Raw genomic sequence first — 25,931 nt, forward strand, 5'->3', positions numbered from 1 at the left:
AAGAGACAGTAACTGTGAAAGGTTTGGTTTTGGTTTTACTATACCCTCTAAGGTTCAAACAGCCCCAGTTTTAGAATTACATTTCGGTACCACCCATTTCCCCTCTGGGCTATACCCACACCAAACTTGACATGCAGTTGTTTTGTTTTCAGGGCCCTGGAATGGCAAGGAAGTTCTCTGCACCCGGCCAGCTGTGCATCTCCATGACCTCAAATCTGGGTGGTTCTGCCCCCATCTCTGCAGCATCAGCTACCTCTCTAGGTCACTTCACCAAGTCTATGTGCCCCCCACAGCAGTACGGTTTTCCAGCTCCCCCCTTTGGCACTCAGTGGAGTGGGACAGGTGGCCCGGCACCACAGCCGCTTGGCCAGTTCCAGCCTGTGGGAACTGCCTCCTTACAGAATTTCAACATCAGCAATTTGCAGAAGTCCATCAGCAACCCCCCAGGTTCCAACCTGCGGACCACTTAGACCTAGAGACATTAACTGAGTAGATTTGGGGGCAGGAGATGGAATGCTGAAGGGTGGGTGGGAGGGGGGAAGTGGGAAAGTAGCCTATATACTAACTACTAGTGCTGCATTTAACTGGTTATTTTTTGCCAGAAAGGAATGTTTTTAATACCGCTTAGAGCCCTCAGAATTGAGACTGTCCCTCCCCTTTCACCATTTATTGGAGTGGAACAAGAAGAAAAGAGCAGCTTTCTTGTGATGGGGCAGCTTCAAACTATGCTTTCCTGTTTCTCTACACCCAATAGTGAGGGCTAGAAAAGAGAATCATTTATCAGAAAGCAACAAGAGAGCTCAGTGGAAAACCAAACCCATCTGTATATTCAAATGGGTGGAGCTCTTAATTTTGGTACCCACCCCAAATCCCTTATTCCCTCAAGAATCTAAACCACAAGACAAAACAAAAAAACTGTTGGGCTCTCTCCTACCCTGTTCCCGCTCCCATTTTCCTTTCTTTGTTTCTACTTTTGTTTCTTTCTTTTTTGGTTTAGAACCCAATGAAAAACACCAGGGGACTGAGGTTTCAACCCTTTCTTATAATAGGTCATTAGTGCTTTAAGCAAATGATATTAGCAGCTTTTGACTGCAGCATTAGCAATTAGGAAAAAAAATTAAGTCCCCTGCGGACATGTAACTTTGCCATCAGTTTTGATGTGGAAACACTGTGATATATAAATGTTGTTGGACAACAGTAGTTTTAAGAGTAAAATATGAAAGGTTTAAAAAGTTGGAAAAAAAAAAAAGCAAGCTCTGTCCTTTACTTATTGAGACACTTTAGCTTTTTTCTTTGTATTTCCATTGTAGTAGATAAATAAATGTGAATGTAAGATTGTATAAATTACTGTACTTGAATACTTCTGTTCTCCCAGTATTGCTTGCTGGATATTTTAGTGCCTTGGACTTCTACTGCTTCTGCCATTAGCACCAACTTCTCATCAGACCCCAGGTCAGCAGAGGGCATATGGAAGGATATTAGGTCCATGTGACCCCAGCAGAGGATTATGCCAAAGGGAAACTGAGTGTTTTGTTCTGTTGTTTTTTGTTTCGTTTTCTTCGTTTTGAAGTCATTCAGTTTTGTCTAGAGCAGGTGTAAGATGAGCAGGGTGAGAAGTTAAGTTGACATCAGTGGTTGAAAGCAGAAAGTTCCTGTTTCAAGAACAGTAAGGAGGGGTGTGGTAACAAAATTGAGCAATTTAAAAGATTAAGGGTGGTGTGTGATAAATGAAAGAAAGACTTAAGAACAGGAGAACAGACTTGTCGGGAAGCCGGGAAGCCGTGTGCTGCCTGGCCCACGGGGTGCCGTGAGCCTTACTTAATCGTCAGGCTTGATAGACAAGACCTAGTGGAAATGGCTGAATAGAAAGGGAAGGGGGTGGGGGCTACTTTTTAAGTTGGGAAACGTTGATAGTGGAAAGTCACCGATGGAGAAAGATGCTCTAAGAAAAACTTTGCTTTCCTCTTGTTGCAAAATATATCCTGCATTTCTCAGCTTGGGGTACTGTATTTTGTGGAAAGTGGACCCACATCTGAATGAAGCATCATAAGACAGAGTGCTTATTCCTATTCATTTCCTGGGTGATGTCCAGATGGTTGCAGGATCATACATCTGTTGTGCCACCTCTGTGTCTAGAACTGCAGCTGATATTCTCACATCCTCATATAAACAAATACTCCCCCGAAGTAATGACTGCAACCAATCAGTATTATGTAGTGCTACGCCTAGTTGTAATGGGCAATTCTGTTATTTTCAGAGCTTTCAGAAAATAACTCTCCTAATTGGCTATGTCTGGGATCTCTGTTATCTATGAAGATGCAGAAAGAAGCTAGGACTCCTAATCTTTTGGGTGCTTCTTCTCTTGACTCTTGAGTTGGGAAGTTAACACATTTCCAGTCTCTTACCCACCTCAACAGCACATCCCAGGAATCACCACAATAGGGGGAGCCTGCTTGGCTGTCCTATCCTGTTGTTCCTTCGTGGGCCCTGTTTTCGTAAGTTAGCCTAGGTCCCAGAGATGCACAGAACACTGAAGGTTTAGGAGAGTAGAAATGAAAAGGACAGGGGTTCCAAGCCCTGCTTCAAAGTTGTTTACTTATTTATTCTCTGCTTAAGATTCTTGGGGAGATGGTAAGAGTAAGGATAGAATAAAGAAGGTGCCAAGTAAATGAGAAATGGACCACCTAAGATCAATGAAACCATACTTTTTACTAGAGGAACGAGGGAACCAAATGCAGCACATTATTTTTTGTTATTTTGGTTTAAGTTTGAGATCTCTTCACTTACACACAAAAAGTAAGAACTGGTTTTATTTACTGTTGATTTTTTTTCCCTCCTGTGGATGAAGTAACTAAAGCCTAGAGGAATGAACTAGTGCTACTGAACTGTTTAAATTATTTTTGTGTTAATAGTACACTTTGAGTATCTTTTTCCACATTACAAAAAATCTTTCTGAATTATAAATGTTTTCCTTACATTATTTAACAATGTACACTGTTTAAAAAAACAAATAAACTGAATTCAAACCTTGGGGGTTTCTCAGCAGCCGTTAATTGTACATTTTGCACTAACTCTGGGTGTGGCGCTTCTTGTAAGACTGCGCTTCCTGCTTCAGTTTGTTACCTTTGTAGACTTATTTAATGAAACCATTCGAATAAACCAAACTTGCTTTTGTTGAGCTGTGGGGTTTCATTTCCAGCAAATTCCTTTTGCATGATCTCATTAGCTCAGTTTTGAGTTGTGTACAGTTTATAACTGGATTCCTGATTCCGGGAACTTTTTTAAAGCAGCAGTTCTGAACTAAGATTACGCTTCAGAAAAGGGAGACATTTTTTTTCTGGGGGAAGAAAAAAGGTAAGGATGTCAAAACCAAAAGATGAACATATGACCAGATCCACATGATGAGAGATACGATAAAGGGGAAATCATGGTAAGCTACAGCCTTTTCATCTTCCAAGGGAATAGAAATGGCTGACTGCCTTCCTGTAGGTTAAAGGAGTGCCCTGCCTCGGGTTCATAGCTTCCCACAAATGGATCTGTGATCTAAAAATTAATAAAAGCCACAGCTTGAAGATTAGATGAAAGGCACAGCCCAAGATGCATCTTAAAAAGAACCTGCAAATTCATCATGGGGGCAGGGGGTTATGAAACATTTAAAACTATGAAAAAAACCCAAGTTAAGATGGGTTATATCTCACATCTGAAATGGAGAAATACAAACACCTACTTGTGTTTTTTGTTACAGAGGAAAGAATTTATTTTGCTGTCTTAAAAATGCCTTTTCTTTGGCCTTCAATCATTTCCTTGATCAGGAAAAAAACTGCAGGATAGTGACACCATAAACCTATAAACGAGAGATTATCATAGATGAAGACTGCAGCCAGGATTGCAAGGTAGCTAAACGCCGCTGTAGCTTTTGTTCTCAGGAGGATACACAACACAGTTGTGGACAACAGTAACACCGAGCCCCACGGTGAAAGGCGGCAGACGTTACAGTTCCATGTAGGCAGTTGTAAAAGTTGGTGCTTAGTAGTACGGCTTCTGTTGCTTACAGGACAGGTAGCCACTGGGCATTCCTAAAATTTCTATACATACTAACACAGCACCTTAGCAATAAATAGTGAAGAACCTCAAGAGCCAAAGAAAAGGTGGTTCATCTCTGAGCCTTCCCCTGCAGGGTGTAAGCGTGGTTTTGACTGCTCAGCTTTATCTGCGGCAAGTTCCAACAGTCAGATCCTCTGGTTAAGTTGAAGCAAGGCAAATCCTTGGAAATAAAGCTCATTCCCTAGGAACGATGAACAGTTTTATGGCGAAAAAGTAGTTTTTCAAAGTTCCTTTCTGACAAAGTCAAGGATGTGACCTGAGCCTCCATTAAGATGGATCCAATTTCCTTTTCTTCAAGTCCTGGTTCTTCCCAGTGATATCACAGTTTCCTACGGGAGAAAAAATAATTTAAATGTGGCTGCTATTATTTTCCAAGTAAGAAATAAACTGACAGCTAGTGATTTCTGAACTCTGTTAGTTAACAATCCTAACTTAAGCTAAAAAGCCAAGAATGAAAACTGTTACGAGGGCAGAGCCCTCCGTCAACGCTAGATCAAGTTGTAGTAACCAAACACGATGGGCCTACTTTAATGAGGAAAAGCTCTTCATTCAGTTCATGGTTGAGCTTCCTACTACTATCAAGGGTTACGAGGGGTTGCACCTCTAGTCAGGAACTCAAAGGAAAAGTTGTGGCTCAAACCAGTTACTTGTCATTTTCTTAGACCGCTGTTCCTCTGGCAAGACAGTACCCAACTTCTTCAAATGGAATATCATTCTTCCTTTAAAAGGCATAGAATCAAGCCCAAGTTCTTTTAATTTTTGTTCCTAAACACTTCACTACCTGTTACATCTCGGTTGAGGTTGTGAGTTTGGAAATGGGAGGGTCCCGATTTTGCTTGTGGATTCCGGTGGCACATGTTCTGTGGGGTCCTGTCCCAAGTCATCCTCTGGTTCTTCAGAGCTGGTATAGCAGAGGTCTGGAGCAGTTCTGGTTTAGACAAGGGCCTGACATCACTGTCACCTGCATCTGGATCCATATCCCACATTCCAAGACTGTCTGCAAGGACCAAGATCATGGGAAAATGCAGCATCGCCCAGTGTTTTCACATAAAGCGCTGGGGAAAGCTGGTCCTAAGAAATCCTACGTCACATGTGGACTGGGACAGCTCCTGGCATTTCTCCTTCCCCTACCCCTGAAAGTACACTGGAGCTTCTCTTAGGCCAATAGAGGAGCCAAGTGTGTGTCCTCAGACCTGCCATCAGTCCATTGGGCTCCCTTTTTTTCCCCAAAACTTCATGGGACTATAAAACAGATAAAAATGAAGATTTTTTTTTTTTATGCCAAAAGCGCATGTTGTAGGTACTTACTGATCAATGCTTAAGTCATACCCGTAGCTCTTACCGACCTGTAAGGAAGTCTTTCTCTGCGAGTGGTTCAGAAACGGCAGTCACAGGGGTGCTGTGCGTCAGAGGAGGTGCTGGAGGTGCTGCCAGAGTCACTGGGGGGTGGGGGGGTGGGGAGGACAAAGTCACAGAATCACTTAACTGTTGGAGAGAGCCTCAGAAGAGCAAAGCTGCTGGAGTCACACCAGTTTCTAGCACAGCGAGGAGCAGAGAAGATTCCTGATCCCGTCCCCGCCTGCAGATAGATCTACGAGACTAGAAAGACTTTTTTCTTCTCACCAAATTGGGGAACGGAGTTAAAGAGTTCATTTCTCCTTAAGCAGCAAAAATAGGTTATTATTAGAAGCTATCTCGTCCTTTTTTTTTTTCCTCAAAAAAAATCTTAAGCAGAAATTCAAAATGTAAAACCAATGGAAACTGCGGCTCTGGCTGTGGGAGGTCACTTCCCTGCAGCCTTCCTGCCGGGAGCTTCGGTGGCCTGGAAGCTCAAGATCCAGAATAAAGGTTACTATTAAGAACATCCCCACCACCGTAAGTTTTCTTCCCCCTACACTAGTTTAAGCCTGCCAGTGCTGAGGGGAATATTAATGACATAAACGCGAAGAAAGTCCTCTGAATCTTAGAGAGAAGCTGGGCAAAAGTCCAGCTGGTCTGGGATAAGCCCCTTCTTCGTTTCTACTCTGGGAAAGACAAAAAAGTCTGTGCTACTACTAAGTTGGCCTCGAATAAACTGAAGTTCACAGCTGAAGCATGGCCAAAAGCCCCCACTATCCTCAAACCATTCCGCCTTCTCTTCACAGATCACTCAGAAAGGCTTTATTCTAGCAGACACGGCCAAAGTACCTGAGAGAAATGTTCTCTACCCTGAAATTTCTAGTTCTAGTTTCCCTCAAGGGCCATTTCCTTCCCTTAAAAAAAAAAAAAAAGAAAAAGAAAAAGAGGAATGTCTTGAAAAATGGGGAAATGATCTTAGGTGCTTAGACTCCTCTAACCTGCGGGGAACCCGAGAGAAGTCCTACTGAGGTCTGCTCGGCCCCAACCCCGGCCCCCACCCTTCTCACACACCCTGAGTCTTCTTCTCAACCTCCCGAGCAGACAGTTGAACTTGCTGCTGCTTCTCCATTTGCTCCCGGAACTGCTTCTGCAGCTGCTTCTGCCGGAGCTTCCGCTGGTAGGTGGCCTCGCTCTCGGCTGCGGTCAGACTTGAGCACCACGAGAGAACAAGCTGGGGTGATCCGGGGCCCGCGTAGCGACCAGCACCCAATGCGCCGGCTCAGGCGGTGAACCGGGAGGTAGTTCCACCCCGCGGGGAAGAGAAGAGAGGGAGGGAACCATGACCGTACCGGGAGCCGCTGGCCTTCTCTTCCTGCCCCACAGCGTGCGGATCACCCAAGCGGCTCGGTCTGCAAGGGGAGGTCACCTCCTGTGGTTTGGGGGACCCCAGAGCCACGTTCTGCCGGCAGCTGCTGTATCTCGCTTGTTCCACAGATGGTTCAAAATCTTGTCTTTTTGCTTTTGTTAAATCCACTTCAAGAGGCAACTAAGGACAGAAAGGGGGTAAGTAACTTCTTCCAGCCACACTTGCCCTTCCTTGGCCCTGTCTCAATGATCTAGATTCCTGAAAAATGGCATTTGATAGTCCTCGATCCATCATTCCCTCTAGGTCCTGAAAAGCTCAGACAATGGATCCACACTTCACCTAGTATTTTTATTACAGTAAAACAATTTCATGTTCTACTTTACACCATTTTGTATTGATCAAGTTTTGATAAAAAGGATTACCTTTATGATCCAGGGCAAATGGTCGATAGACCCTAATTTGAATCTCTCGTCAGCTGGATCAGTCTGACGCTATCTACTTTTTCACTCTTTTCATGGAAATGATCATATGTAATCTGTGGAGGCCTACCCCTTCTCTGCCCTTTCTCCTAGGACCTCCCCCTAAATACAACACTCATCCCTGAAGAAGCCTCGGGTTGCTTCCAATGAGAGGAAGAAAACTTGCAAAGCCCGGATGCAGGGTGCTAGCTAAGGCTCCTGGGAATCTCCAACTTGGGCTCATTCCTGCATCTCACCAAACGTGAAAACTAATGATAGTTCATGGCACTGGGCACAGTGCTCTACTTCCAAGCCCTAAGGCACTACAGAAACCCAGAGCTTTTCGCTTGGGAGAACTTCTCCCTCAATTCATATTGATAGAATAATTGAAAAGGAGAAATTGAGATGACCACATTTTGATAAAGACAACCTAAAAATGACAACTGTATTATGAAATTTCTTATCTACATTGGAAAGTAAGTAAGTAGGTTCAAAATAAAGGAACTTGGCGCACCTGGCTGGCTTAGTTGATAGGCTACTCTTGATCTCGGGATCATGAGTTCGAGCCCCCATGTTGGGGGAAGAGATTAAAAATAATAGTAATGTATTTTTACTTAAAAAATAAAATAAATGAGCTTGTGCTACAAGAATGAGCACTGAGGACATTTGCTAAGTGAAATTAGGGCCAGTCACAAAAGGGCAAATATGTATGATTCCATTTATATGAGGGATGGACTTAGAGTAAAAAAGCAAGACAAAGTAGAATAGTGCTTGCCAGGGGCCGCGGGGAAGAGGAAGCAGGGAGCTGTCATTACAGTTTCAGTTTTACAAGAAAAGAATTATAGAGACGGATGGTGCTGATGACAAAGGTATTCACTACCTCTGTCTACCTAAAATGGTTAAGATGGTAAATTTGGGGTGGTTTTTTTGTTATTTTGTTAAAGATTTTATTTACTTATTTGACAGACAGAAAGAGCACAAGCAGGGGGGGCAGCAGGCAAAGCTTGGGACTTGATCCCAGCTCTGTGGGATCTTGTGGAACTTGATCCCAGGACCCCGGGATCATGACCTGCACTGAAGGCAGACACTTAACCAACTGAGCCACCCAGGCACCCCAACATAGTAAATTTTGTTATGTATATTTTACTGCAAGGGGGAAAAATAGGGAAAAAGTGAGCTTTGAAAAAAGCTTAAAAGACTCACAATGCTAAGTACTGTCAAGGATGTGGAACAGCTGCAGTTGTACAGTGCCATGCAGGTGTGTGAATTTGTACGACCACACTGGAAAACTGGAAGAATCTGCCAAAATGAAACATGCTGTCCTCTGACCTGACCCAGGAATCCCCAAGACAAATGTGTGTGTGTGTGTGTGTGTGTGTGTGTGGTTGTGGGTGCACCAAAAGCTGTGTACAAGGATGCTAATAGCAGCTCAATTCAAAACAACCAACAACTACCCAGAAAACTCCAATGTCTGTTAAAGTCAGAATGGACAAATGAGTTGTGCTATGCTCATGTGATAGAAAAGTATACAATGGAAATGCTACATGCAACATGAATGAATCTCGCAAACACGCTGAATGAAAGCCAAACACAAAATAGTCCGTATATTTGGACTCCCAAACGTACAAGGAATCCAAACTAATTTATGCTGCTCAAAGTGGTTTCCCGTAGTAGTAATGACAAGGGGAGGCCTTGGCAATGACTTGAAGGGACGCTACTGAGACTTCAGGGACGCTGGCAATATTTTATGTTGATTTAGATGCTGGTTAGGTGGATGTGTTCATCACACTGAATATGTATGATGCATGTACTTTTCTACATGTTTACATGTACATCTTAATACTTAAGTGAATTTTTATAAAGAACAATTTCATTTATCTGAAGTTCAAAAACGGGGAAAAATCTACAAGGCTGGAGCACCTGGCTGGTTCAGTCATGAGAACATCCAACTCTTGATCTCGGGGTTGCAAGTTGGAACCCCACATTGGGTGCAGAGATCACTTTTTAAGAAAAGAAAGAAAAAAATCCTAAGACACTGAAAGTCAGAATAGAGAAGTCAGGACAACATTTCCTTTTCAAAAGAGAAGTCAAGGTAGTGAATGGGAGGGGCAAATGGGGCCCTGGGATGCTGGTAAGTTTTAGTTTCTTATCTGGGAGATAAGTAACTGTTCACTTCTAAAAAGTCATCAGACTGTGCTATTATGAATTAGGTAGTTTTCTGTGTATATGTTGCACTTCATTTTTTTAAATCTTTTAAAAAATAATAGAGTAAGAAAAGGAAAGGAGAAAAGGAGAAGGATGTTATCAAAATGGTATACTCGAAAGCTCCAGGTGCCCCCTCCTCCTAGAGACACTGAGTTAAGTTACAGAGTAGACCCTGCATCTAGTTAGACTACCTAACTAGACACAGACTAGAATACCTTTGTGAGAACCCCAGCGACCAGCTGAGAAGCTACAGGACTCAGGCCAGCATAAAACCAAGATAAGGAAAAAAAAAAAAAAAAGACAGGATTCCAGTAAAAGGGGTAGGAAAATTCATGTTATTTTGCACGCCCACTCACACCCCTGCCCTCACCCAGCATAGAGCAGTACAACCAGGAGGAAACTTCCCATCCTGAGCTCTCCTCCGGGGATGAAAACACAAGAGTAGACTATGCCTCCACTGTTGTGGCTTGTCTGGGAGCTGCCCGAGGCACTGGTTTCTGTCTCCCTGACTCAGCACACTGATGGGACCAGCAGAGTTTAAGAGTCACTAGAAACAGAGATGAGCACCAGACCACACTGGAGCTACAGTGACGCAGTCAGATGCCAGAAGGAGAAGGAGATCACAAAAGGTTTGAGAGGTCCTAGGACCTCTAGCTGGGCTTACTGGTAAAGGTCTTCCCCTCCACAAAAGCAATACATAAAGACTGGGACAGGTGGTTGTTTCCTCAAATGCCACATCTCAACAAAAGATCACAAGGCATAGAAAGAAATAGGGAAATGTGGTCCAAACAAAGGAACAAAATGAAACCAAAAATTGACCTGACCCTCCCAAAATGCAATCTACGTGGTACCTAACAATGAATTTAAAATAATGGTCATAAAGATGCCTAATCAGCTAAGAGAGCAAACACACAACTAAATGAAATCAAGAAAATTATGCATGAATGAAATGAGAAGAATATCAACAAAGAAAAACAGCCAACAGGTTCTGGAACTGAAAAATATAGTAAGAGCTGAAAAAGTAACTAGAGGGATTTTACAGCAGACTTGAACTGACAGAAGAAAGAATCAGCAACAAGAAGACAGATAATTTGAAATCATCTCATCAGAAAGCAAAAAGAAGAATGAAGAAACATGACAGAGCCTAAGGGGCCTCTAGGACAGTTGTCACACTATGTATTAAGAGTCTCAGAAAAAGAAAGGGGCAGAGAGATTATATGAGGAATTAATGGCTTAGAACTTCGAAAATCTGAGGAAAGAGAAGACACACAAATTCAAGAAGCTCAAAAAACTAAACCTAGGATAAACGCAAAAGGCTCATATAATCAAATGGCCAGAAGTCAAAGATGGTACACTAATAAACAAACTACCAGAAAGAGAAATTAAGGAAACAAACCTATTTATAATTGCAACAAAAGGAATAAAACATTTAGCAATAAAGGAACCAAGGAGGTAAAGGACATGTAACTGTGAAAACTGTAAGACTGATGAAAGAAACTAAAGAATAAATGGAAACATATTCCATGCTGTGGACTGGAAAAATTAATATTGTTAGAATCTCCAAACAAACCAAAATAATCTACAGATTCAGTGCAATCCAATGGCATTTTCCACAGAAACACAACAAACAATCCTACAATTTGTATGGAACCGCAAAAGACTCTGAACAGCCAAAGCAAACCTGAGAACAAGTGGAAGGCATCATGCTACTGGATTTCAAGCTACACTACAAAGTACAGTAATCAAAACAGCATGCTACTGACATAAATACAGGAACCTAAAACAAGGGAACAAAATAGCTCAGAAAGAAACCCATGTTTATACGATCAACAAATTTATGACAAAGCCAAGAAGGTACAATGTAGAAAGGACAGTCTCTTCCACAAATGGTGTTGGGAAAACTGGACAGCGCATGCTAAAGAATTAAACTAGACCACTATCTGGCACAATACACAAATATACTCAAAATGAAGTACAGACTTGTGTTAAGACCTGAAACTATAAAACTCCTAGAAGAAAATACAGGACATAAGCTCCGTAACACTGGGTTTGGTGATGACTTTTTGGATCTGACACAAAAACAAAGCCAACAAAAGCAAAAAACAAACAAGCGCAACTCCATCAAACTAAAATGCCTCTGTGCTCCTGGGTGGCTCAGTGGGTTAAGCCTCTGCCTTCAGCTCAGGTCATGATCCCAAGGTCCTGGGATCGAGCCCCGCATCGGGCTCTCTGTTCAGCAGGGAGCCTGCTTCCCCCTCTCTCTCTGCCTGCCTCTCTGCCTACTTGTGATCTCTCTCTCTGTCAAATAAATGAATAAAATCTTTAAAAACAACAACAAACTAAAATGCTTCTGCACAGCAACAGAAACTGCCAACATGAAAAGGTAATACAAATTTTACATATATTACATATATTTGTAAATATACAATATTACAAATATTGTATAAATATTTGTATAAATATAAATATTATATACATAATATTTGTAAACAATATAACTGATAAGGGGTTAATATCCAAAATATTACACAACTCACTAGCAAAAACAGCAAATAATCGAATTAAAAATGGCACAGGGTCTATACAGACATTTTTCCAAAGAAGACACAAAGATGGGCAACAGACACATGATACTCAACATCACGAACCATCAGGGAAATGCAAATCAAAACCAAAATGAGATACCTGTCAGAGTGGCTATTATCAAAAAGGTAAGAAAGAAGTGTTGGAGGGGACGTGGAGAAAGATGAACCCTTGTGCACTGTTGGTGGGAATGAAAATGGGGGCAGCCACTGTGGAAAACACTATGAAGGTTCCTCAAAAAATTAAAAATAGAATTACCATGTGATCCACCGATTCCACTTCTGGGTATTTAGCCAAAGAAAACAAAAACACTAACTCGAAAAGCTATCTGTACTCCATGTCCACTGTGGTATTATTTTCAATAGCCAAGGTACAGAAATAACCTAAGTCTCCATCCACGGATAAATGGATGCAGAAAATGTAGTAAATACATAATGGAATATTGTTCTGCCATAAAGAAGGAAATCTTTTATTTCCCATAACATGGATGCACCCTGAGGGCATTAGGCTAAGTGAAATAAATCAGAGAAAGACAAACACCATATCATCTCACTTATATGTGGAATCTGGGGGAAAAAAAGAAAAAGAGCTCATAGGTACAGAGAATAGATTGGTGGTTGCCAGGGAGAGGCAGGTGTCAGGCAAAATAGGGGTGGAGGATGTGAAAAAGTACAAACTTACAGTTGTAAGTCATGGGAATATAGTATACGGCACAGTGATTACAGCTACTAATATATATTTGAAAATCGCTAAAAGTAAATCTTGGAGGTTCTAAAAAAAATTTGTAACTAGCTTTGGTGATAGATGTTAACTAGACTTATATATAATGGTCATTTCATTATATATACAAATATCAAATCATTATGCTGTATACCTGAAACTAAAATAATGTTATATTGCAATTATATCTCAATTTCTAAAAAGTCAAAAGACAAAGAGAAATCTTGAAAGCAGCAAGAGAAAAGAAAATCATCACATACAAGAAAGCCTCCATAAGATTATTAGATTTCCTCTTACCAGACAGAACAGAATGGGATAATATATTGAAAGTGCTGAAAGAAAAAAGCTCAGCCAACAATATTGTATCCAGCAAAACTATCCTTCAAAAATAGAGAAATTAAGACTTTTACATAAAAACAAAAGCAGGGGGAGTTCATTTCCACTAGACCTGCTCCACGAGAAATGCTAAAAGGAGTTCTTCAGAGAAAAAAAAAGATGCTAGACACTAATACAAGGCTACACAAATATAGTAAGTTCTCCAGTAAAGGTAAATACATAGATAAATATAAAGCCTGAATTAATATCCTTTTGGTACACAGAATTTAAATGAAAAAACTATTAAAACTATATAATGAATATAGAAGTTTTTAAAACAACTATAGTTTTTATAACTGTAAATCTCTGTATATATATTGTATATATATATACAATATATAAAGATGTAGTCTCTAACATCAATGAGATAAGGTGGAGCAGGTGTGGAGTTGTAAAGGAATAGATTTGGGGGCACCTGGGAAGCCACTAATTACACTTAGTTAAGCTAGTTAAGCAACTGCCTTCAGCTCAGGTCATGATCCCAGGGTCCTGGGATCCAGCCACATGGCAGTCTCCCTGCTCAGTGGGGAGTCTGCTTCTCCCTCTCTCTGCCTCTACCCACTCCCAACTTGTGCCCTCTCTCACTCTCTCTCAAATAAATAAAATTTTTTAAAAAAAGGAATAGTTTTTGTATGCAAGTGAACTTGTTATCAGTTTAAAACAGAATGAATGCTGCAACTTTAAGATATTTTATAATTGCAATAATAATCACAAGGAAATTATCTCTAGAATATACACAAAAGGAAGTATGAAGGAAATCAAATCATGTCACTACCCAAAAGTAAAACAAAACACAAAGGAAGGCAGTAAGGGAGGAAAGGAGGGACAAAAAAAGCTATAAGACAACAACAAAATGGCAACAATAAGTTGTTCTCTAACAGTAATACTTTAAATGTAAATGGATTAAACACCCCAATCAAATGACATAGATTGGCTGGACAGATGTAAAATTATATGCTTTTTATTAGAGTCTCACTGTAGATCTAAGGACACAGGCTAAAGGTGAAAGGATGAGAAAAGATATGTAACTGGTACCAAAGGAGAGCAGGATGAGCTATACTAATACCAGGCAAAACAGACTTCAAGTAAAAAAAATTGTAACAAGAGACAAGGAGAACATTATATAATGATAAAAGGGTCAATTCACTTAATATGTATAACAATTACAAATATTTGTAATTGTTAAACACCAGAGCTCCTAAATATATAAAGGAAACTTTCTCAGAACTGGAAAGAGAAATAGACAGCAACAAAATATAATAATAGCAGAAAACTTTAATATTCTACCTCCAATAATGGGTAGAATAAACCGAAGATTAATAATAGAGGATCTGAACATTATAAGCCAAATGGACCTAAACGACATATACAGAATATACATATATGTATACATATATATATATATATATATATATGTATATAAACGACATATACAGAATACTCCACCCAACAACAGTAGGTTATAAATTCTTCTCAAGTACACATGAAATATTCTCCAGGGGAGACCACATGTTAGGCAACAAAACAAGTCTTAAACAATTGGATACAGAAATCATACAAAGTATGCTGACTGATCACAATGGAATGAAACCAGAAATCAATAGCAGAAGGAAAAAGTGGGAAATCCACAAATGTGGAAATTAACAGTACACTCTTAAATAACCAATGGGTCAAAGAACAAGTCAAAAAGGAATTTAGAAAGTATCTTGCGACAAATGAAAATAAGAAACACCAAAAGTTATGATATGAAGCAAAAGCAGTGCTAACAGGTAGATTTATAGCGGACATGAGCTAGTGAGAAAATGAAAGAAATGGAGATACATGACAGAGAACAGAAATGCAATAGGAAGAAATAAGGGACAAAACAATTTTTTGAAAAGATCCACAAAATTGATAAACTCTTAACTAGATTAACTAGAAAAGAAAGAGAGAAGACTCAAATAACTAGAATCAGAAAATAGGGACATTACTACTGATGCCACAGAAATTAAAAAGATTATAAGACTACCCTGACCAGGGGCGTCTGGGTGGCTCAGTCAGTTAAGCCTCTGCCTTTGGCTCAGGTCATGATCCCAGGGGCCTGAGACAGAGCCCCATGTTGGGCTCCCTGCTCAGCAGGGAGCTTGCTTCTCCCTTTCCCTCTGCCTGCTGCTCTGCCTGCTTGTGTATGTTCTCTCTCTGTCACATAAATAAATAAAATCTTTTAAAAAAAAGAATACTCTGCACAATTATATACAAACAAATCAAATAACCTAGAAGAAATTGACAAATTCCTAGACACATACAACCTACCAGACTGAAGAAACAGACAATCTGAACAGACCAATAACTAGTTAGGAGGTTAAATCAGTATTCCAAAACCTACCACCACCAACAACCCCAGAACTAACTGGCTTTGTGGGAGAATTCTACCAAACATTTAAAGAATTAACAGCAATCCTCCTCAAACGCTTCCAAAAACTAAAGTGGAGGGAACACTTCCAAGCTCATTCTATAAGGTCAGTATTACTACTAAGATACCAAAGTCAAACAATGACACTACATAACACTTATCGTGATGAGCACTGAGTAATATATAGAATTGTTGAATCACTATATTGTACATCTGAAACTAATGTAACACTATATGTTATCTGGACTGAAATTAAAATTTTAAAAAACTTAATAAAAATAAAACAAACAAAAAAACCAGTGATACTACAAGAGAAAAACACTTTGAGAAAACTACGGAAAAATATTACGAATATTAATACAAAGATCCTCCAGGGGCACCTGAGTGGCTCAGACAGATAAGCAGCTGACTCTTGATTTCAGCTCAGATCATGATCTCAGGTGTCATGGTACTAAGCCCCAGGTTGGACTCCATGCTCTGCAGGGAATCCACTTCTCTCCCTCTCTCTGCCCCTCCCCCAGCTCATGCATGTGTGCTCACTCTCTCTCTCTCAAATAAATTAATTTACTAAAAATTATTTTTTAAAAAATCTTCCAAATACTAGCACACCAAATTTAATAGCACATTAAAAGAATTATACACCATGACCAAGGGGTATTTATTCATAGGATGTAAGGATGGTTCAACTCCACAAATCAATCAATGTGATGCACTACAGTAACAGAAAGAAGGGACAAAAGCACATGCTAATCTCAATTAATGCAGAAAAAGGATTTGGTAAGACTCAATACCTTTTCACAATAAAAATATTCAACAAACTAGGAATAGAAAGAATATACCTCAACATCATGAGGGCCATATATGAAAAACGCACCACTAACAACATACTCAATGGTGAAAGACTGAAAGCTTTTCCTATAATATCAGAAGCAAGGCAAGGATGCCCACTCTCACTACTCATACTCACATACTGGAAATCTAGCCAGAGCAATTAGGCAAGGAAAAGAAATAAAGTGGAAAAGAAGTCAAATTATCTCTAGATGCAGATGACATGATCTCATGTGCAGAAAACCCTAGAGACTACAAAAAAATTGCTAGAATAAATTGTTAGAATAAAAAGTTGCAGTATACAAAATCAACACACAAAAATCACTTCTGTCTGTACACTAGTAATGAACAATCCAAAAGGAAAATGAAGAAAACAATCCATCTACAATAGCATCAAAAAGAACAAAATACTTAATAATAAACCTAACTACCACGAATGTGAAAGACTTCTACACTGAAAACTGCAAAAAGGTTGCTGAAAATAATTAAAGAAGCAACAAATAAATGGAAAGACACCCCATGTTCATAAAATTTAATATGGTTAAGATCCCCAAACTACTTATTCAATACAAACCTTATCCAAATTCCCATAGCATTATTTGCATAAACAAAAAAAATTTCATCCTAAAATTCATATGGAATCTCAAAGGACTTCAAATAGTGAAAACAACATTGAAAAAGAACAAAGTTGAAGGATTCATACCTTCTCATTTCAAAATAAACTGTGATCAAAATGATATGATACTGGGGCGCCTGGGTGGCTCAGTGGGTTAAGCCGCTGCCTTCGGCTCAGGTCATGATCTCGGGGTCCCGGGATCAAGTCCCGCATCGGGCTCTCTGCTCAGCAGGGAGCCTGCTTCCCTCTCTCTCTCTCTGCCTGCCTCTCCATCTACTTGTGATTTCTATCAATAAATAAATAAAATCTTTAAAAAAAAAAAATGTCATACTGTCATAAATACAGACACACAGTCCAATGGAATAGAGAGCCCGGAAATAAACCCTTTCGTATATGATCAAATGAATATCGGCAAGCGTGCCAAGACCACTTAATGGGAAAAAGAGAGTCTCTTCAATAAATGATGCTGAAAAAAACTGGATATCCACATGCAAAAGAAGGAATTAGACTGGTATCTTACATCATAAACAAAAATAAGTTTAGACAGACTAAAGACTTAAACATAAGACACAAACCATAAAACTCAGAGAAGAAAATATTGGGGAAAAGCTCATGACATTGGATTTGACAATGATTTCTTGCATATGACACCAAAAACACAAAGCAAAAATATATAAATGGGACAATGTCAAACTTAAACATTTTAAAGGGAGCCTATGAAACAGGAAAAAATATCTGCAATCATGTCTCTGATAAGGTGTTAGTATTCAGAATATATGCAGAATCCTACAACCCAACAACAAAATATTAAAATCCCCAATTAAAAAATGGGCAAAGAAACAGACATTTCTCCAAAGATGATATACAAATGTCCAAAAAGCATATAAAAAGACATTCAACATCAAAACTCATCATCATAGAAATGCAAATTAAACCCACAATAAGATAGCATCTCACACCCACTAGGATGGCTGCTATCAAAAAACCCAAAAGATAACAGGTGTTGGTAAGGCTGTAGAGAAAGGGAACACTTGTGCACTGTTGGTTGAACACTAGTGTGGCCACTACAGAAAACACTATGGAAATTCCTCAAAAAACTACCACATGAGGGCTGAGTCAGTTAAGTGTCCTACTCTTGATCTGAGCTCAGGTCTTGATCTCAGGGTGGTGAGCTTCAGCTCTGTTTAAAAAAAAACAAAAATACTACCATATGCTCCAGCAACACTACCTCTGGATATATAACCAAAATAACTGAAAGGAAGGTCTTGAAGAAGTATTTGCAAAACCATGTGTATAACAGCACTATTCCCAAGTCAAGAGATGAAAGCCACCCAAATGTCCAATGATGGAAATATAAAGAAAATGTGGTGTGGAGACGCCTCGGTGGCTCAGTTGGTTAAGCGGCTGCCTTCAGCTCCGGTCATGATCCTGGCGTCCTGGGATCGAGTCCCACATCAGGCTCCTTGCTCGGCAGGGAGCCTGCTTCTCCCTCTGACTCTGCCTGCCACTCTGCCTGCCTGTGCTCGCTCTCTCTCTCTCTGACAAATAAATAAATAAATTCTTTAAAAAAAATTAAAAAATATGGTGTGTACCTACAGTGGAATATTATTCAGCCTTAAAAAGGAAGGTAATTTTTTTTTAAAGGACTTTATGTTTAAGTAATCTCCACAGCTAACCTGGGGCTGTAGAGCAACCTGAGATCAAGAGTCCCACACTCTACTGAGCCAGCCAGACGCACCAAAAAAAAGAAAGTAATTCTGACACAGGCTACAACGCAGATGAAACCTGAGGACGTTGTGCTAAGACAACATAAACCAGACAGGAAATTCATAGGAACCAGAAGTAGAATGTGGTAACAAGAGGCTGAGAAGGGGGGAAAAAGGAGAGTTGTCCTTATGGGTATAGAGTGGCAGAATCCCAACATTAAAAAGTTCTGGAGATCTATTTCATCAGTGAACTGTACACTTAAAAATGGCTAAAATGGTGAACTTTTGTTATTTTTTTTACCACAATAAAAAAACATCCCTAATATCACTCATAAACACAGACACAAACGTCCTTAACAAGATATAAGCAAACGGAGGCCAACAACACATAGAAAGGATTTTAACAAGGGAAAGTGTGGCGTTTTGACAGCTGCCAAGTGCCACGCCCCTCTGCCAGGGCATCCCCCACCAGCAGCCCTCAAGGACAGGCCAGGGAATGCTGCCCTGGGCTGCAGCGCTGCAGGGAGGCTCTGACAACAGCCACTCGCCACCCACCGGAATGCACCACTACCTGCCACAGCCCCCGCCAAGAGCAAGTCCAGGGCTGCGTAATCCCAGAACCCCCTCCAAAGGCTCAGCTCATGTGACAGGCTCAGGTGGAGAAAAGGGGACCTAGGCCGTGACCCCTAGAGCGCAGACGCAGGCTGAGAAGGTGAGGTTCTTTCTGAGTGTTTCTAAGGAACCAGAGGGGTGCTGCAGGGAGCTCTGTGCTCCTTTGGAGGTTTCACACACCATTCTGGAACACAGCTCTCTGTGCAGAAAACAAGTAGCATGGATTCTCTAGGCTTTAAGTTCTTCAGCTGGAAAATTTGGTGATTGGTTCCTGCTGGCTCTGGTAGGCAAACAAGTCTGAAATACACATTCCAGACCCTCAAAAGGGCTGAGTCTCCCCTTCTTCTTTCTCCCTCCAGATACTCAACCCATGCCCCTGGGGCACTGGTCCTATCTTTACTGTGATGCATTCCATTCATCCATTTCTAACATACCTGGCGGGGAAGCTTATTTAGTGACCTCAGATAATCTTTGTCCAGAATACAATTTCCAAGTGCATTCCCGAAACTTCTAAGGGTAAGAAAAAAAGAAAGAAAGAAAGAAAGAAAGAACGAAACAGGTTGAGAATGATTATGTGTCAATATCAGAGAACATAGTTAACAGTTACAACATTTGTGGCAAGGTGCTTCTCCACTGCGGCAGAGGAGATGGACCTCAATATACATGCAGAGACACTTCTTGGGCACCTGCCACTTTCAGGCACTGTATGAGGGTCTCAGTACAGCATGTGGCACAGCAGTCACCAGTCTCTGCCCCCAACAAGAGGCAGGGAAGTCCAAAAGACTAAGAAAACATTTGCAAAACCCCATGAGCTACCTCCTGCCATTCTTTTTTCAGGGGCGGTTCCAATTCCCCAGTAATAGTGGGCAACTCACTTAGGGCACACCATCCTCCATGCCTGAAGTTCTTTACTTGGAACATCTGGCCTCCCGCACAGGTTAGAGCACCTCAAGTTTTTAATGTAGGTTCATTACATGTGTGATTTAATTCACGTCAATTCTCAAAGGCCATGTATGACCTCCCAAAAAAAGTGTAAAAAAAAAAAACAAACAAAACCCTGTTCTATGCACCTTAGTTGTACATACCCAAGGAAACACTGTTTAGGTGTTTTAAAGAGAATGGGAAAGCGATCTCTGTCCTCGTGTGGAAAGGTTTCCAAGACACACAACTGAGATGGGGGTGAGCAAAATCAAGTACAGAGTAGAGAATATAGTATTCTTTTTTTTTTTTTTTTTTTTTTTTTAGATTTTATTTATTTATTTGAGAAAGCACGAGTGCGGTGAGGGGCAAAGGAAGAAGCAGACTCCCCACTGAGGAAGCCTGATGTGGGACTTGATTTTGGGACTCCAGGATGGTGACCTGAGCCAAAGGCAGATGCTTAACCCACTGAGCCACCCAGGTGCCCTGCGAATGTAGTATTCTAACACTTGTTCTCAAAGAAGGGAGACCTAAGCATAAAGAACCACAGGGAAAATTCAAAGTGTAGGAAACAGGGCTGACAGGGACAAGGAGGGAGTGAGGCTTGGGTTATTACAACTTTTTGTACCACGTGAATGAATTGTCTCACAACTGACGCAGGTTAGACTCCAGCCCTCGTGCTCACCTCAGCGCCCGCTTCAGCCCGTCTGTCACGGCCTCCTTCCTGGCCTTCTCCAAAGACAAGGCTTTTGACTTAAGGCCCTCGCTGACACCGTAGCCCACATCTTCATGATATGAACCATCCTACAGGTAGAAAAGGAGTTCAGAGTCCAACGTGAAGAGCTGCAGTTGTGTCCTGGCTCCACAGCTCTCCTCACCCTCAAGGGCATTTGCGCCAGGGCACACAGAACCTGGGCGCCTTGCTAAAGGGCACACGGGCACAGAGAGCTGGAAGAGAATTCATTTCTAGTGCTATGTCCTTGACCTGATCTGCCTGGAAATGTACAAGAAAATCCTCTCCGTACCCACTTACAAGTGCACATAAAAAAGGCACATAGCTAACCCACCCTAAATCTTCCTAAGGTTCACTGCCCCAAGGTATAAAAACCTCTGGGACATGAAACAAAAGAAAAATGTGAAATACTGTATTTAACAGACTCTTAACGATTGGCTAGCAAATCAAAAAATCTTTTCACAGGTCAGGTGGTATCCATTTCCTGGCTTTCATCAAAAATGAAGGTATACCTGATCAAATTATTAGCTGACAGAGAACCAAATGTAATTTTGGATAGCACTCTGATTTCTGAGATATAACTCAGAAAGCTTATTCAAAGAAATGGTGATACTGCAACAAAATTCTCTCCATTCCCAGTTTATTTATGTGAGTAAGGTTTCTCAGTTTTGTTTTGTTTTTTTTTTTTAACTTATTTGTCAGAGGGAGAGAGACATGGCACAAGCATGGGGAGCAGCAGACAGAGGGAGAAGCAGGCTCCCCGCTGAGCAGGGAGCCCGATGCAGGACTCAATCCCAGGACCCTGGGATCATGACCTGGGCCCAAGGCAGACACTGAACTGACTGAGCCACCCAGGTGTCCCAAGTACTATTTATAAAAATAAGAAGTGAGAATAGAATTAATGCTGAATGTTCTATCTAGGAAAAAGTAATATCAGGGCGCCTGGGTGGCTCAGTGGGTTGAGCCGCTGCCTTCGGCTCGGGTCATGATCTCAGGATCCTGGGATCGAGTCCCGCATCGGGCTCTCTGCTCAGCAGGGAGCCTGCTTCCCTCTCTCTCTCTCTCTGCCTGCCTCTCCATCTACTTGTGATCTCTGTCAAATAAATAAATAAAATCTTTAAAAAAAAAAAAAAGTAATATTAAACTATGGAAATATAAACCACCCAGAAAGAAAAAAAAAGCTTCATCCATCTCATTAAGAAATGCATTTTCCATAAAAATTTATTTTTATTAAGTATATAAATTTTGATGTAGTTATTTTGTCCCCCTCATAGACCCAACTGACTGATCAATTGTGTTAGTAATACCTGTAACAGTAATTCAATCCAGAAGAAATTTTTTAAAATTTAGAGCCTTAAGGTCACTGAAATTACATTTATATGCCCATACACACACACACACACACACACACACACACAGGAATATGCTGAGGTTATTAATAAAAATAATATTACATGTGTTCATGTAATATATATACATAATATATATTCCCAACATATATTTTGTTTATACATGTATATGGACAAAAGCCAATGGGGAGACAGAATGGAAATATCAGTTTGAGAAGAAAAAAATGTAAAATTTCTCATGACTAAAGAATAGCTTGCTCATGTATTTTTTTAAGTGGATCATAGTATTTAATCGTTTATGATATTTAAAATACATTGATACAGGGCGCCTGGGTGGCTCAGTGGGTTAAAGCCTCTGCCTTCAGCTCAGGTCATGATCCCAGGGTCCTGGGATCAAGTCCTGCATCGGGCTCTCCGCTCAGCAGGAAGCCTGCTTCCTCCTCTCTCTCTGCCTGCCTCTCTGCCTACTTGTGATCTGTCAAATAAATAAATAAAATAAAATACATTGATACATTTTAAAAAGATGTAACAAGAAAAGAAATGTGAAATAACAGGGACTGAGAATACACTTATCCTGATGAGTCATGAAAAATGTATCGAAGTGCTGAATCACAATATTGTACACCTGACACCTATATACCACTGGGTGTTAATTACACTTGAATAAAAAAAGGAAGAGAAAGATGTAACAGATTTTAGAGTGTCAAATTTTACAATACACTAAAAAACATACCGTTGTAACTACAGGTTTCCCCTGCTATCCGAAAGTAGAACGAACATTCTCATAAAACCTTCCGTAAGCCAAAATAGTATAAAGCAAAGAATTGCCATTAATTTATATGGAAAAATCTCTCAGCATTCCCAGATCCAAAAAATAACCAGTTATGCTTTTCTGATAACATAAGGACACATCTTGCTAATGGATGCACACAATAAATGGAGCTAGAGCACAGATGCTCACGGACAGAGCTCAAAGCCCTGGCAACTCGATGCCAAGATGGTGAGTGTAGTTCCCAGGGATGGACTCAGCGGGGCCCCTCTTGCCACCAGGGTGTGCTTTTTTTCATAGAAGTGAAAATCCTCTCTAGATTGCTTTCAGTTAAGGGAAAACAGGTACCAGCATAGGTTTTCATAAAAGCAAAGGGGTGCAGTGCAAACTTTTGAAATGCAGAGGACTTACAGTGCATTTGTACTTATGGTGAAACCTTTTAGGTGTCAACTTAAAATGTACAGGAAACACGCATTTTTCAGCATTCATTTAGGATGCACGTGAGTAAGAATGTCTAAGGAACACTGGCTGAGCCCCAGCTCTCTAGGCCCAGTCCAGAGAATTCTCTACCTGCTCATTCTCTGTCACCACCCACCCGGCCCTTGGAGGCAGCGGGTCTGCTCCATCACCCTCACCTTCAACTGGACTCTCACAAACGCACAGACTCCCACGTAGAACTTGCCATTGTTAAGGTCAACAAAATCTAGGAGTGGGAAAGAGAACCAATTGAAGAGGATACTGACCCCTGTGCCTCACCCATATTCCTCCTACCAGCAACAAAATACACCGACATCCTCACCCACAAAATACTCTCATCAGAAATTTGCACCAAAGTAAAGGAAATTAAGTCACCATTGCCAGGAAACATACTCACCCACATTCTGCTGTGTGATGGAGTGTGCCCAGCCGTTGTAACCGAACATCTCATTGGCCAGATTAATTACCCTGTGACCCTCAATGTAACATACCTGGGAAGAGAAATTAAAGGCAGAGGGGGGAGCTGGTTAAAAGTCCCTGCCATACTAAATGAGAATCAAAATTTACTTAACTTACTCCTTACCAGCTTTTTTGGCAAAACTGCCCTTTAACATTCCAGGAAAATTCTCAGTGAATTGATTTCAAAGATCTTCCAGAAGGAACCAGTTAGAACTAGTGTTTTGTCTTGGGGGAGGGATTAGACTCAGAGTAGAAAGATACCCACTCACCTAGCAGTTTCCAAAACTCACAGCTTCCAAAAAAGTACAAGTCTCAGGCTGACATATATTATAGGAGACCAAAAATATACACATAAAATTAGAAGCAAAGGGCAAAAGAAACATTTTTAAAAGATGGTATAAATATCTCAAGATGGAAGACAACACTTGGGTGGCTTCAGATGACGATGCCAGCTGGAACCCATCCCCTCCCAAAGACACTAGGAAACATCTAGCAACAGTGAGCAGGAGACCTTCTGAATCCATGAGGACCCAGAGAGGGAGAAAGATCCTCTGAGTAGCCAGCTAGAGGGGCACCCACTTCTCAAGCATGTCATCTCTCCTACCCTCTGGCCTCCTCCAGCCATGCGGCTACTGATGTATTCCGGGCCCAGCCTCTGCCTCAGAGCGTTCTGGATGGCCTGGTACTCATCTGCTGTGTACTGATACTGCAATCCAGAAAAGGAAAAATTAAACTGACATTACCCCATTCCTATGCCAGCAAGTATCCAGACCCTGTTACAATCTTAAAAAGTATTGAGGGCCCTAAGAGCTCTTGTTTACATGGGTTTTATCTACCAATACTAGGAATTAAAACTGAGAAACTTCTAAGGCACACTTTCCATAAGCCATCAGAGCAGTATCCCCCCAGGCTGTGTGTGCTCTGGAGAGTCTCACTGTTCACTTGTAAGAGAATGAAAAGGAAAAGGCAAGAAGTTTTTTAGTATTATTATGGAATCTTTTTGACCCCGTGGACTCGGGAGAGGTCTGGTTGACCCCAGGGGTCACTGGGCCCCATTTTGAGAGGCATTGCCCTAGGTGTCACCACCCTCCTGACAAAATTTTCTCGAGTCAGAATTGGTAAACTGAAAAGTGCCACCTCAGAGTCTGTATATGACATTTATGCCCATAAGGTAGCAGGAGACATACCTCTTCTCTAGTTCAACACTTTTCCATCCTATACATACATAAATATACCACTACTTATTTGACTACTGTTCCCTTGGTAGTTTCCCCCTTGTCCTATTTAAATGAAATAAATTGGGGGTGCCTGGGTGGCTCAGTGGGTTAAGCCTCTGCCTTCAGCTCAGGTCATGGTCTTGGGGTCCTGGGATCGAGCCCAGCATCGGGCTCTCTGCTCAATGGGCAGCCTGCTTCCCCCTCTCTCTCTGCCTGCATCTCTGCCTACTTGTGATGTCTCTCAGTCAAATAAATAAATAACATCTTTTTAAAAATATAAATAAATAAATGAAATAAATTTTCACAAACAGATCTATGGTAAAGACAAAGATGGACTCGAGGGGACAAAGCAAGAATCTCTTTTATACGTACAGAATATTGCCACAAAGAATAGGACACTGGAATCCTTGAAACTGGGTGAAATGTAGACAGGAGTGATGGGGAAAGAGCAAGACTTTGCATTCACATACAGTCTACGTTTCATTTTGAATGCTATGCCATATAAATATGTAATGTATCAAAAAAATAAACAAAAGGTAAATCTCAATGTAATCCCCAGTACTACAAGATGCTACAGTTCCATGATGCCCTGAGAGTTCCTCAGAGTCCCAAATAATGCACGGAATGGAAAACCCACTGACCGTAAATAGTTTCCACGTACATGATTATGCCCTACAAACTACTTTCTCCTACCTTTTCACTTAAC

The 25,931-nt window shown here is 40.9% G+C and overlaps 2 protein-coding genes across 17 annotated transcripts in view; one reads left to right on the top strand and one right to left on the bottom strand.

Annotated features, from left to right (window-relative positions):
- WNK1 (WNK lysine deficient protein kinase 1) overlaps window positions 1-3,178 on the top strand; it is a 148,842-nt gene extending 145,664 nt beyond the window's left edge. For all 12 annotated transcript variants that reach the window (XM_045071886.1, XM_004773721.3, XM_013046412.2 and 9 more), the window contains one exon: window positions 153-3,178. In XM_045071886.1, the coding sequence (XP_044927821.1) occupies window positions 153-470 (318 nt within the window). In that variant the 3' untranslated portion in view covers window positions 471-3,178. The remainder of the gene's footprint in view (window positions 1-152) is intronic.
- A 554-nt stretch (window positions 3,179-3,732) lies between these two features.
- RAD52 (RAD52 homolog, DNA repair protein) overlaps window positions 3,733-25,931 on the bottom strand; it is a 36,284-nt gene continuing 14,085 nt past the window's right edge. For 2 of the 5 annotated variants that reach the window (XM_013046419.2, XM_013046418.2), the window contains 10 exons: window positions 24,613-24,714; window positions 23,947-24,040; window positions 23,708-23,775; window positions 20,907-21,025; window positions 19,738-19,813; window positions 6,792-6,988; window positions 6,514-6,650; window positions 5,451-5,543; window positions 4,886-5,101; window positions 3,733-4,433 (listed from right to left, as the gene is read on the bottom strand). In XM_013046419.2, coding sequence (XP_012901873.1) covers window positions 4,372-4,433; window positions 4,886-5,101; window positions 5,451-5,543; window positions 6,514-6,650; window positions 6,792-6,988; window positions 19,738-19,813; window positions 20,907-21,025; window positions 23,708-23,775; window positions 23,947-24,040; window positions 24,613-24,714 — 1,164 coding nt within the window. In that variant the 3' untranslated portion in view covers window positions 3,733-4,371. The remainder of the gene's footprint in view (window positions 4,434-4,885; window positions 5,102-5,450; window positions 5,544-6,513; window positions 6,651-6,791; window positions 6,989-19,737; window positions 19,814-20,906; window positions 21,026-23,707; window positions 23,776-23,946; window positions 24,041-24,612; window positions 24,715-25,931) is intronic. The other 3 variants (XM_013046420.2, XM_013046422.2, XM_013046421.2) reach the window with 3 other exon arrangements.

Source organism: Mustela putorius, unplaced genomic scaffold (assembly GCF_011764305.1).
Source record: "Mustela putorius furo isolate JIRA1106 unplaced genomic scaffold, ASM1176430v1.1 tig00003988_pilon_pilon_pilon, whole genome shotgun sequence".
NCBI lineage: Eukaryota > Metazoa > Chordata > Mammalia > Carnivora > Mustelidae > Mustela > Mustela putorius.